The sequence below is a fragment of the Bison bison genome, unplaced genomic scaffold (genome assembly GCF_000754665.1).
Source record: "Bison bison bison isolate TAMUID 2011002044 unplaced genomic scaffold, Bison_UMD1.0 scf7180017864327, whole genome shotgun sequence".
In the NCBI taxonomy this organism is placed as follows: domain Eukaryota; kingdom Metazoa; phylum Chordata; class Mammalia; order Artiodactyla; family Bovidae; genus Bison; species Bison bison.
The window spans coordinates 5631260-5645493 of NW_011494899.1; the positions used below are offsets into that span (position 1 = coordinate 5631260).

Here is a 14234-nt window from a genome sequence, read left to right on the forward strand (position 1 = left end):
AAAGGCAAACTAGCTACAACGTGGAGGGGCTGGTTTTAAACCCAGGGTGGTTTGATTCCAAAGCCCACATTTCCCCCACTTTTTTGTGTTGCCTCTTAACCTTTGTTTTCACAAGCCCCCAAATTTCAACTTACTAATAGATTAGCTCCAGGCCCAGGAGTAGCTGGAAAGCCCTTTGGCTTCTCTCCTCTGCCTCTCTGGCTGAGAGCATGAACATGAGGACAGAAGGCCCGAGGCTGGCAGAGCGGACAGACAGAACCTAGGTCTTTGCTGCCACTGAGGATGCTAAGCCAATTCTGGACTGCCTTGTGGCAGATTATAAAGTAGTGGGAATAGCAAGATCTCAGTTCTGTAAAAAAAGTATCTGTCCCTATATGAATAGGGACATTCATGTTTTCATTAATGTTCATGAAAACAGAAGGTACATGTGTCTGAGACTGCTAGTTTTCCCCTAATATCTCCTGTCTCCTTTTTCTATCTGAGATTTATAGCTTAGCTCATGGTTGGCCAACTGAAGACTCTATTTCTCAGGTTCCTTTGTCCCAGGTGTGACAGAGAATGAGGTTCTAGACAATGTGATGGAGCAGACAGGAGTTTAGCAACTTCTGTGTGTGCTAAGTTGCCTCAGCCGTGTCTGACTCTTTGTGACCCCATGGACTATAGCCCACCAGGCTCCCCTGTCCATGGGATTCTCCAGGCAAGAATACTGGAGTGGGTTGCCATTTCCTCCCCCAGGGGATCTTCCTGACCCAGGGACTGAACCGTGTCTTCTGCATTGGCAGGTGGGTTCTTTACCACTAGCGCCATGCCACATGGGAAGCTCTAGGTATGTCCTTAAAGGGAATGAGGTTTGCTTCCCCCACCCTGACTTTCTTTCCTTCTGCTTCCTGGGATGTGCTTTTGGTCGTGGCAACCTCAGGCCAGGTGAGTGAACAATGGCAGAGCAACAAGACAGAAGGCGTCTGGGCCCCAGACTTTCACAGAGAAACCCTATGTTAGCTCTGGATACCTCCATCCAAAGTACTAAACAAGACAAAGATAAATATCTAAACACCGGCTTTGTTTATGCCACTGTTTATTTGGATCTCTGTGTGGCTGAACCCATATCCTAAATACTAGAGACAGACATAGCTGTGTGCAGAGTGATTCTCACTGAGTGGTGAGAGTAAGTGTAGGTTTCACTGTTGTTTTGATTCATTTTGATATTTGGCAAAACTAATACAATTATGTAAAGTTTAAAAATAAAATAAAATTTAAAAAAATGAATAAAAAAAAAAAGAAATAAAATGCGTGACCTACTTGAAAAAAAAAATAAAATTGCTGTTTAGTTGCTAAGTTGTATCTGAGGGAAGCACTGTCTTAAGATACTATAGAATATTTTCTCAATAAAATAAGACTGGATTATTTGTAAAGTTACAAAAACACCGTAAAACAAAGTGCATTGCAGTTTGCAAAGCAAGTTCAAAGTCATGGCCTGGGAAGTGGGCAGGTTAGGCATGAGCAAACTCATCACAGAGAGGGTAGGTGTTGCTGAAGCGGCCCAAGCAGGAAGCACAAGGGCTGGGACAGAGCCCAGGTCCCCTGACTGAGTTCCACTCCACCCCTGCACCCCGCTGCTGGTCCACCCGTGCACAGACGGGACTTACCTGTGCACGTTATTCCATCTCCTTCATAGTTCAGGTTACATTCGCATGTGTTGTTGTTCTTACAGGTAGCATGAGCAGAACAAGGAGGCGTGCACACGGGAGCCAAAGCTGAAAAGAAAGAAGTCACAATTCATCTCCCACCGTGATGTGAGGCGTTGGGATCCAGCTAAGGCATCTTCCAAGACGCCATCTGGCTGCCCCTGTGTTTCTAAAGTGCCCCCTTACAGCTGCAAGATGGGTCATAATGGGGTGATTTACTAAGGTCCCTCCCAGCCTGGGATTCTGAGATTCCAGAATTATTCTTTTGTATTAAGACTTTATTTCTGCCATGTTATCCAGATCAAAATGCAAAGATGTTAACCTTAGGGGCAACCAGTGCAAACTTTATACCTCAAAGTCTGCCATCAAGGATGAATTTTGCAGACTAGCTCTTTGGCCCTGAGAGCACGGGATTCCAGAAGAGATGGTTAAATTGGAGCAGAAATTCCAGGGTCTTCTTTGTTCTTGTCTCCAACTCTTTGTGATGTCATGGACTGCAGCACGCCAGGCTTCCGTGTCCTTCACTATCTCCCGGAGTTTCCTTAAACACATATCTATTGAGTGGGTGATGCTATTTAACCATCTCATCCTCTGTCACTGCCTTTTCCTCCTGCCTTCAGTATTTCCCAGCATCAGTGTCTTTTCCAGTGAGTCAGCTCTTCACATCAGGTGGCCAAAGTATTAGAGCTTCAGCTCCAGCATCAGTCCTTCCAATGAATATTCAGGACTGATTTCCTTTAAGACTGACTGGTTTCGTCTCCTTGCAGTCCAAGGGGCTCTCAAGAGTCTTCTCCAACACCACAGTTCAAAAGCATCAATTCTTCGGCATTCAGCCTTCTTTATGGCCCAATTCTCACATCCATACATGACTACTGGAAAAACCACAGCTTTGACAATACAGACCTTTGTCGGCAAAGTAATGTCTCTGCTTTTTAATATGCTAAGTTGGTCATAGCTTTTCTTCCAAGGAGCAAGTGTCTTTTAATTTCATGGCTGCAGTCACCATCTGCAGTGATTTGGAGCCCAAGAAAATAAAGTCTCTCACTGTTTCCATTGTCTCCCCATCTCATTGCCATGAAGTGATGGGACTGGATACCATGATCTTCATCTTTTGAATGTTTTTAAGCCAACTTTATCACTCTCTTCTTTCACCTCCATCAAGAGGCTCTTTAGTTCTTCTTTGCTTTCTGCCATAAGGGTGTATCATCTGTGTATCTGAGGTTATTGATATTTCTCCCAGCAATCTTGATTCCTGCTTGTGCTTCATTCAGCCCAGCATTTTGCCTGATGTACTCTGCATAGAAGTTAAATAAGCAGGGTGACAGTATACAGCCTTGATTTACTCCTTTCCCCATTTGGAACCAGTCCATTGTTCCATGTCTGATTCTAACTGTTGCTTCCTGACCTGCATACAGATTTCTCAGGAGGCAGGTAAGGTGGTCTGGTATTCCCATCTCTTTGAGAAATTTCCAGTTTGTTGTGATCTGCACAGTCAAAGGCATTAGTGTAGTCAATAAAGCAGAAGTAGATATTTTTCTGGAATTCTCTTATTTTTCTATGCTCCAATGGATGTTGGCAATTCTAACTGGTTCCTCTGCCTCTTCTAAATCCAACTTGAACATCTGGAATTTCAAGGGCCTTCTTAGGTACCACTAATCTGGGGCTTTGGTGATTGAAAGGGGCTGCAGTATCCAGGGGCAGCATGAAGCCATGGGATAGTTAGGAGAGAAGGAGAGGGAGGAGAGCGGAGGAAGAAGGGGGAGGGGGAGAAGCAGGGAGGGAAGGAGGGGGAGGGACTGAAGTTATGAGGACTGCCAGGATTCTGGCTATTTGGGTTGCTGTTACTCAAAAGAAAAGCTTGGTCACGCCCTTCTGCCCCCAGGGACGATGAAGTGACAACTGGATCATCAACCTTCACACCTTAGACCTTTTGACTGGAACATAGGGCTCAGGGTGCAAGGGAGAACTCAGAAAACTGACAGCTCAGTAAGGACTGAGGTCATGACAAAGATGACAGTAACTGACGATGATACTGGCAGCTACTGTTCCTGAGTGCCCACATGCACTGGCGCTCCAAACCCATGACCCTGACCCTCACAACAATCCTTCCCTACAAGCCGTGCAAGAGGCTCTCTGTTTACGGACGAGTATATCAAGATTCCGAGAGGGTGGCTTTGCTGAGGCCATTTGTCTAGTAAGTAGCAGAGTTCAGGGTCAGATCCTGGCCTCCACGGAATACTGTATTTTCCATGAAGCCCTCCAACTCTGTGTTCACACACAACCAGACCTGGGCAGTGATCCTGAGGGACCATTCCTGCCCAATAGTCCTTTGCTTGAGGTGGGCCCTTCCATGACAGACAGGACTGCAGGCTGGTTTCCTGGGTTTGCATTCAATCTTTTCATCTCGTTTCCTCTGGGTCCCCAGACCTCCTGACCCCAGGGCCGTGTAGCCATCTTTCCTCGTGGATAAGTGAACCCCTGCTCAGCTGTTTTTTTCAGATGTCACTCAGACCCCCACCCTCAGTCGGCTGCTCTTGGCAAGGTCTGCTGCAGCGAGGGGCTGCTGGCAGCCGATCACCCTCACAACAGACCTGTCTGGGTGTCGCAGAAGCGGCCCGTCCACCCTGTCTCGCAGATGCACTCTCCAGAGCCTGTGATCCCGTCATCGCACTGTCCATGGTCTGAGCAGCCACAAGCTGTAGAGCAAGTTGGAATGTGGTCAGTCAGCAGGGATCTGGGATTGAAGTCCAATCTGCCAGCTCACTGGCCATGTGCTGGCTGTGTGGTCAGTGTGGGAGGCCCCGTGCTTATTCACATTCATTCATTCAAACTTACAAAAAATAAACTTACTCAGTGGCTACCATGAGGCACAGGCTACCAGGCAATGAGGTTACAGTGGAAAACATAAGACATAAGGTCCCTATTCTCAGGGAGCTTACAGTCTAGGGGTAATGGGCTATTGAACATGTAATGATAAATATGCTGAGTGTTGTAAATTACAGAAGTAGAGGGTGTCATGGGGTATGAAATAGAACAGAAAGGGAAGGGAACCTTATCTGGGCCTCCTAACAGAAATCCATTTAAAAGTCAAAGCTTCAAGAAACATTCCTTCTGCTTCTGACCACCTCCAGCACCAACACCTTAGCCCAAGGCACTGCCATCTCTCACCTGGATTGGGGCATTAGCGTCCCCAAAGCCGGCCCTTCTTTTGCTCCTGCTTTCCCATGGTACTCTCTGCACAGGGCAGCTGGGGTGGCCCTTTCACAATCCTTCACTGGCTGCCACTGCACTTAGATGAGATGCTGAAGATCTGTCTCTGGCCAAGCAGCCCCCATATTATCTGGCCCCTGGCGACCTTCTGAGCCCATCTCTGTGTTCTCTCTCTCTTCTTTGCCCACTCTGCTCAGCTACCTCGGCCGCTTGGCTGGGCCTTGCATGCGGAACCTTGTCCTGCCTCAGGGCCTTTGCACTTGCCTCTCTTCCCACAAAGTCATTCCTTTAGTCTGCACTGTCCCACAGAGCAGCCAGTCATCATACGTGGCTATTTAAATATAAACTAATTAAAATTAACAAAAATCAGTCCCTCAGTCACAGATTCTGTGTGTTCCATATCCACACATGGCTAGTGGCTTCCTCATGGCAGAGTTAGGTGGCATTTCCAGCATCACTGAAATTTGACTGGACAGAGCTATTATGGATATCCCCACACCTGGCCCCTTCATCTCTGCTAGAAAGCGAAAGTGAAAGTGAAGTCGCTCAGTCGTGTCCGACTCTTTGCGACCCCACGGACTGTAGCCTACCAGGCTCCTCTGTCCATGGGATTTTCCAGGTAATAGTACTGGAGTGGATTGCCATTTCCTTCTCCAGCGGATCTTCCCGACCCAGGGATAGAACCCAGGTCTCCCGCATTGTAGACAGACACTTTACCGTCTGAGCCACCGAAGTCCTCATCTCTGCTAGGTCTCTACTCAAATATTTCGTGAGATGTTTTCTGGAGTTGTATTTCCTTTCTTTCTTGATCTCCTTCACCTGCTTTTTTCTCTTTGTACCTTTATGTCTATTTTTGTTTCTGTTATTTTTATTTCTTCCCTTTGAGTGTAACTCCTTGAAAGCTGAGATTCTATCCCCTTCTCATACCCTGTACCCCTACAATTTAGAACTATTCCTGGCTTTTGATCAAGTCACTTAGGCTCTTTGTACCTCAGCTTCTCCATCTGCTAAGGAGAGAATAATAGCTCCCACTTCGAAGGCTTGTTGTGAGGATAAGATGCTACTACATACCTGCCTGGCACATGGCAGGCACTCCATACACGTGAGCTATTGATATTAGTAAAGACTCAGCATATACATGGTAGTCAAATGACTGAATGAGCATTGGTTGGCTACAGCTTGCCTGGGTGGCTGCTGGGGATGTGAATTTCAATTTTATGGATGAGTCTCTTTCAGTGGATGGAAATTGGGAAAATATCCAAGGAGGAAAAAAGAGCAGGCAAATGGGAGGCTGGGAAAAAGAGGACGGATGCTTCTAGCCCAGGTGGATGGGACGCATCAGGCAAGGATGCACGCCCAGCTGATGACAGGCGAAAACTCAGTGGAGGGGATGCCACGTACGCTGGCAGTCAGGCCCGAATCTTCCTGGCCAGCACAGCTCACATGCTGTCCCATTGAAGCCGCTGTTGCATTGACACTGTCTGCTGGGTGAGTACGGATCCAGGCAGATACCCCGGTTATTACACGGGGTATCTGGGCCTCCAGGGCAGGCTGGAAGAGATGAAACAGCAGTGACTGAACAGTCTCCCTAGGCCCAGAGCAGCTCAGTGCCTTTGTAAATGTGCTGCTAACCTGACCTCAGCTGTGGGTTCTGTCCTCTATTAGTCTAGGAGGTCTGTTTTCCTGGGGACACATCCATATAGTGTCACTGGATGTTTAGGGTAAGCCACTGGCTGATAGTTTAAATATATCTGATAGGACTGGAAGGGTGATGTATTGAACTGTGTGCTGTATTTGGGGGTCAGGAGACCTGGATTTGGCAAAGAAACCTGCCAATGCAGGAGACATCAGAGACGTGGATTTGATCCCTGGGTCAGGAGAATCCCCTGGAGGAGGAAATGGCAATGCATTCCAGTATTCTTGCCTGGAGAATCTCCAGGACAGGGGAGCCTGGTGTGCTACACAGTCCATGGGGTTGCAAAGAGTCGGACACATTTGAAGTGACTGAGCACACATGTGGACCTGGGTTTGCTGGTCTGGGCTGAATAATGAACTTGCTCTGAGCTTCAGAGTTTAATTAACTCTAGAGTTAAGATGAGGATGATGTTAAGATGGTGATGATGATGTCCACTTGCCCTATTCCATGTTGTGACTATGAGGATCAAATGAAATACTGTAACCAGCAGCATTTGAAAATATAAAGCACTGAACAAACGTATGGGATGGCACCGACTTTGGTGAATGGTCTATGCTTTAGTGATGGAGAATGGACTGAAGGTTGAGTAATTGTGTAGACTCTCAGCCTGGAATTTTCTCAACTGGATCATGATAAATAAAGTATGGTGGTGATTTACTAAGTCAAGTTCAACTCTTTGCAACCCCATGTACTGTAGCCTGCCAGGCTCCTCTGTTCATGGGATTTCCCAGGCAAAAATACTGGAGTGGATTGCCATCTCCTTCTCCCAGGGATCTTCCCCCATCCAGGGATTGAGCCCACATCTTTTATGTCTGTATGCAGGTCAGGAAGCAACAGTTAGAACTGGACATGGAACAACAGACTGGTTCCAAACAGGGAAAGAGCATGTCAAAGCTGTATATTGTCACCCTGCTTATTTAACTTATATGCAGAGTACATCATGAGAAACCTGGGCTGGATGAAGCACAAGCTAGAATCAAGATTGCCGGGAGAAATATCAATAACCTCAGATATGCAGATGATACCACCCTTACGGCAGAAAGTGAAGAACTTAAGAGTTTCTTGATGAAAGTGAAAGATGAGAGTTAAAAAGTTGGCTTAAAACTCAACATTCAGAAAACGAAGATCATGGCATCTGGTCCCATCACTTCATGGCAAACAGATGGGGAAACAGTAGAAACAGTGAAAGACTTTATTTTTTTGGGCTCCAAAACCAGTGCAGATAGTGACTGCAGCCATGAAATTAAAAGACACTTGCTACTTGGAAGAAAAGTTATGACCAACCTAGACAGCATATTAAAAGCAGAGACATTACTTTACCAACAAAGTTCCATCTAGTCAAAGCTATGGTTTTTCCAGTAGTCATGTATGGATGTGAGAGTTGGACTATAAAGAAAGCTGAGTGCTGAAGAATGGATGTTTTTGAACTGTGGTGTTGGAGAAGACTCTTGAGAGTCCCTTGGACAGCAAGGAGATCCAACCAGTCCATCCTAAAGGAAATCAGTCCTGAATATTCATTGGAAGGACTGATGTTGAAGCATAAATTCCAATACTTTGGCCACCTGATGTGAAGAACTGACTCATTGGGAAAGACCCTGATGCTGGGAAAGACTGAAAGCAGGAGGAGAGGGGGACGACAGAGGATGAGATGGCTGGATGGGATCACCGACTTAATGGACATGAATTTGTATAAACTCTGGGACTTGGTGATGGACAGGCAGGCCTGGCATGCTGCAGTCCATGGGGTCGCAAAGAGTCGGACATGACTGAGTGACTGAACTGAACTGAACTCTTATGTCTCCTGTATAACAGATGGATTATTTACCACTGAGACACCAGGAAATCCCATTGTACCTAAAATCATGGCTCCTGGAGACACAATGGGGGAACGTGGACTTGCTTCTTATTCAATGTGTACCTCCATTTTCTCATCTGTAAAATGGGGGTGACAATGGAAGCTGCTTCTTAGGGTTTGTTGAGAGGTTCAGATGTATTGCCATATATGGGAAATTGTTTTGTTCTTTGGTCTTCAAGTCGACTGACTAGACTATAGCCTGCCAGGCTTCTCTATCCATGGGATTTCACAGGCAAGAATACTGGAGTGGATTGCCATTTCCTTCTCCAGGGGATCGTCCTGACCCAGGGATCAAACCTGCGTCTCCTCCACTGGCAGGAGGATTCTTTACCACTGAGCCACCAGGGAAGCCCTGTATGGGAAGTAGCACTCAATAAATGTGTTCATTTAAAACAGTGCATGGTGGACAGGAAGTTCTATGGCATTTGTTATGCTGTTGCTGCTGCATTATTGGGTAGAAGTTGTATCTAGACCCAGGGGTTTCAGGAGCCCTTTCCTGAAAGGGTGAGGTTAGGGAGGAAGGGTGATGTTATACATCTTATATCAGGGGAGTTTTTAGGAAATAGTGGCCCACACATACCACATTGATATAGCACCCTGCTGAGCTGGATGTCCTTAGATGCATTTAAACTAGTGTGCTTATCAGTATCATAGACTGGAATCAGTATCATTTCAAAAATAAAATATAGGGTTTCTAGCACCATGGGAAATGTCTTATTCTATAACATTAAGCAGAAAACACATGATTTACAACCTTTGTACAGCAGAATCTCAACTGTGTAAAAACCAAATATGATAAGAAAAAAAAAATGGAGAAGGAAAGCTCTTTAGAATAATTGCTTTTGGATCTTTTCTTAGTAGAATCATTAAGAACAATATACTCCCTTGCTCCCCCATCCCCACCTTCCACGTTATACTTCTGGTACTTTCAAATGCTCCATAGTGATTGTGCAATCACTTCAGAATCACAAGATAATAAGAGGCACTCTTACCCTGACAGTCTGGCCAGAAGTAGCCCTTGCAGCACTTGGGGAGCTGTATCACCAGAGTGCAAAGCTGTCTGCAGCCTTCCAGGTTCCTCTTGAAGGGCAAGTCGTACAGACACTTCTGCTTCTGGCCCTAAAGGAAGAGATCCAACCATCCCTCCACCTTCCATCCCTGTACTTGGGCTCTTGGGCTCTAGTCTTCCCCCAGTGGAGGATCCTAGGTACTGCCCAAGTAGAAAATAGGCCTCAAATGGCCATGAGCCCTGTGCAGGGAATTCTTTTCTCAGGGGCATAGAGAGGCAGATGAATGGGGGAGGGGACAGAGGTGGAGTCCACGGAAAAAAGATTTTGCCCCATTTTAAGAAGAAGGACTTGGGGGCCTTTAGAGCTGTTTGCAAAAGATGAGTTTACCTGGGGAGGAAGTGGGGAAGAGGTAGATTTCCATCAGGAGAGAGGTCTGGCAAGCCCCCAAGATCATCAGTAGAGAGGGTATGGGGTTACAGTTCATTTTTGTAGGGGTGTTTCTGTTAGACAGGTTACTAGTAGGGTAGAAAGAGCTTGACTTTGGAGTAAGTGCTTAAACCAATATTTAGTACTTACTATGTGCCAGGCTCTGTACCCACATTTGAAAACTTACTTTCCTAATAATCACACACAGAACTATTATTAGCTCCATGTGCAGGGGCAAAGGCGTATAGATTAAGTGACTTGTCAAAGATCACCCACTGCAATTTGTCCCCATAACTGTGGACTCCGAATTTCATTGTCTTAACCATTACTCTTACATTGTATTTTAGGCTTTAATCCTAGCTTTGTTCCTTATAGCTGTGTGGTCTTGGGCTGATTGCTTACCCTCTCTGAGACTCATTTGTCATAAATTGTAGTAATATATTTTCCTGTATTATAATGGGAATAGGGGATAATGTCAAAATAAAGAGTCCAACACAGAGCCAGGGACATAAGCAGCAACCAACTAAAGGCAACTATTATTTTTATAATTAGCATTGTTTTTGTAACCCCTTCTAGGTCTTTAATCTCATGACTCTTCTAGATTTTAAATGTGGGCTGACAGTTTCCCTGGGCTAAGAATGTTCACCTCTCATCCCAGTGGCCTGATTGTTGAAAGAAAGACATGAATTAGTTACCTGCAGTTATAACACACTCACAGATGCACACAGGTGCACACACACTCATACCTATAAGGAAACTGGGGTCTAATAAAGAAACAAACCTATCACTCTCCAAACATTATCACCGTGTTCATAGTTACCTTTGGTTTAGTCCACTTGGGGCAACTGGGAGTAAAGATACAGTTTCCACAATTCCCCTAGTATGCAAGAAAAGAAACACTTAAAAATCCAGAATATCAGGAAACAAAGCAAATGCCCCTGGTTAATGCTAAGATTATTTGACTAAGAACTTAATCTTGATTAAGATTCAAGCTATGATTAAGAATATAAAAACAAATGCACTGCAATTTTGCCATAGAGAATTCTTAAGGTCTGTCTTGGACCTCAGCTCCTTGGTTAGCTCTTTGAGGTGATAAGTTCCCTATTAGATGAAGGGGCAACAGGGCAGGGGCACATGGCACAGCAGCCATGGGAAATGTGGATACAAGTGTCAGTTCCCTTAGAGATCAGCTGTGAATTTTTTGTGAATCACGTTCTTTGATCCTTAGTCTTCTAATCTATAAAATAGGGATACTAATTCTTGCTATTGATTTTCAGGGGATTTGTGAGGAAAAATGATTAACTGAAAAAAAATGTGCGTATATGTACTTTGGAAGTTAAGAAGTTAACAACTGTTTTTTCATCCCTTACTTTGGCTGATTGGTATTCTAGTAATTTAGGTATTTATTGAATGCCTATAAGTCACCTGGTATAGAAATCAACTGGTCACAGACTTTGCCATTTAAGTCACTTCATCTCTTTGAGACTCAATTTCCAAATTGACATAACGGAGTTGATGATCACTACTTCTATTATTGGATAGGGGTAAGATGGGCATTGAGCCAAATAGTAGGCTCAAAGGTCACACTCAATAAATGGTACTGAATGGATGAACGAGTGTGAAATGCACATGTGCCTCACACAGTGCAGGGCCCAGGACAGAGGTCCAACCAGTGTTAGCACCTGAGCAAGTGAATGGAAGTATGGGCCGCATATATTAGATATTAGAACCATATGACACGGTCATTTTTGTAGCCATACTCTGTCAAACATGGCAGTTTCACCTGGTTTATTCTGGTAGAGGCTCAAAAACTGCTTGTTGAATGGATAAGTGAATGACTGAGTGGATGGGTGGGTTAGAAAATGATTGGCAGAACAGGGCATACTGTTGGTCCCCAACAGCTGCTCGCTTAATGGTGAGGGGATGAACGGGTGGGTGGATAAACGAGAATGGGCAAGGCCTGTACGGGACTGAGTAGATGCTTGTTGATGGTGAATCTGAAAAGCCCTGTCCTGTGGCCTCCTGATCCCCTGGTTCCCATGTTCGCTGGGGACCAGCCCTCTGAGTCTTCACAGCAGGGTCCACACTAGGTCACAAGGGCTGTTTGTTGGCCCAAGGGTCTCTTTCTACAGTAGTGTTTTCAGGACTGACCGAGACATCGAAAGTGGTAAAAGTGTCGCAACGGCCCCCCAGGGTGGGGTCAATCAGTAGACAGTCGATACCATAGGCCACACCCAAGTCAAATAAGAGCTCCCGCTGCACAATTCTGCATGTTTGGCTGTTCAGGAAGAGGTCACCCTGCAAGACAGGGAGAGAGAGAGGGTGAACAGTCTGTGATCCTCAGACTTCTCCTCGTCTCAGGCCATGAAATGTGGCCAGAACCTACCAGAGTCAGAAAGAACTGATACGTATTGATATAAACGTCTACATCACAAATGCTTAGAATGTATTATATCCAAGTACTGTTCTTTGTGCATTACCTATGCAAGTTCCTTCAATCCTCACAGCCACCCTATGACGTGGCTACTATTGCCGGTATTCCCATTTACAGATGAGGAAACTGAGGCAGTGAGTGGTTAGGTAACTCACCAAGGTCACACGATCAGTAAAATGCTGGTGTGGGTATTCACGCGCAGGCTGGCAGCCTCAGCCCCCCACTCCTGGCCACTCGGCAATACTGCTCCATCAAAGTACAGATGGTAGTGGTGGGGGTGACAAGGTGGAGCAGATGTGGCCTGACCCTGGCTCAGGACAAACTTGGTTGACACGGCCACTTCACGGGCAGTTACCCAGTTTTCTTATTTAGTGCCAGCACCTAGCAAAGCTCCAGTACCCCTTCCCTTCCAAAATATACAGTGACGGGCTTTAACCTTATATTGATAGCAACTTCTTTTTCACATGCACTAGGCATTGATGCTTTTGAATTGTAGTGCTGGAGAGAATTCTTGAGAGTCCCTTGGGCTGCAAGGGGATCAAACCAGTCAATCCTAAAGGAAATCAACCCTGAACATTCATTAGAAGGACTGATACTGAAGCTGAAGCTCTAATATTTTGGCCACCTGAGGCAAAGAGCCAACTCATTGGAAATACCCTGATGCTGGGAAAGATTGAGGGCATGAGAAGCGGGCAACAGAGGATGAGATGGTTGGATGGCATCATTGACACAATGAATATGAGTTTGAGCAAATTCTGGGAAATAGTGAAGGAGAGAGGAGCCTAGCATGCTGCAGTCCATGGGATCTCAAAGAGTCACACAACTTATTGACTGAACAACAAGACATTGTCTAAATCATGTTCTAGATACATTGTTTTGTTTAATTCTTGCAACAATCCTTGAGCATCTCTTCCTAAAGTCTACACAGCTAGTAAATTGATGGGTATATTCCCCACCCCACCCCCCAACAAACAGGAAGCAAAATGCTTTTAGAAAGTTCTATGAAAAGAAAAAGACAGCTCAGTAGTGTTTGATAGGATGCACACAGTGTGATTCAGTGGAAAGAACACTAGAAAACTGTGAATCCCCGCACTTTCACTCTTGCACTATATGAGCCAGTCCCTAAACTTCACTGAGGTTTAATTGTTTTCACCAGGTGGATAGGATTAATGATTACATTGCATATAAAGTTTAACTAAATGGTACTCTGAATACAAAGTGCTCTGAAAGCCTTATTAGCACTCAGGATGCTGCTGCTAAGTCACTTCAGTCGTGTCCGACTCTGTGCGCCCAACCAGGCTCCCCCGTCCCTGGGATTCTCCAGGCAAGAATACTGGAGTGGGTTTGCCATTTCCTTCTCCAATGCATGAAAGTGAAAAGTGAAAGTGAAGTCGCTCAGTCATGTCCAACTTGTAGCGACCCCATGGACAGCAGCCTACCAGGCTCCTCCGTCCATGGGATTTTCCAGGCAAGAGTACTGGAGTGGGGTGCCATTGCCTTCTCTGAGCACTCAGGATGAACAGTTGACATTCTTTTGATAAGTGTCCAGTTTCTATGGAGGTAGTGTAGCTGATCTCAAGAGTATAACTACATTGGGATAACTTTCCAGAAGTTGGGATGTAAAGATGTTAACACTCTTTGGATTCAGAAACAAATTTAATGCCGTTCCAATCCAATCATCAAGAGGGATTCTTGCTTGTCAGAAGATGTAAACAAAATGTTGTTTGAGACTTCTCTGAAGGCTCCTTGAAGGTAACCAACTCAGTTTGGAGGTAAATCGCTTTTTCACTTTCTCCTGCCTAGAGAGTAAATGTGATGGCTGGACCTCCAGCAGTCATGTTGGACCTTGAGGTGACTGTGAGGCTAGAAATACATGCTACAGAGCAGAAAGACAGAAGGAGTTCCCTCAGTGAGCTAT

At 45.4% G+C, this 14234-nt stretch overlaps 1 protein-coding gene across 1 annotated transcript in view; it reads right to left on the minus strand.

Moving 5' to 3' along the window:
- Positions 1-14234, minus strand: part of STAB2 (stabilin 2) — a 169621-nt gene that overhangs the window by 23822 nt on the left and 131565 nt on the right. Inside the window, exons 53-58 of the mRNA XM_010853421.1 lie at positions 12034-12180; positions 10703-10759; positions 9439-9565; positions 6297-6446; positions 4277-4381; positions 1647-1754 (exon numbers count right to left, since the gene is read on the minus strand). Coding sequence (XP_010851723.1) covers positions 1647-1754; positions 4277-4381; positions 6297-6446; positions 9439-9565; positions 10703-10759; positions 12034-12180 — 694 coding nt within the window. The remainder of the gene's footprint in view (positions 1-1646; positions 1755-4276; positions 4382-6296; positions 6447-9438; positions 9566-10702; positions 10760-12033; positions 12181-14234) is intronic.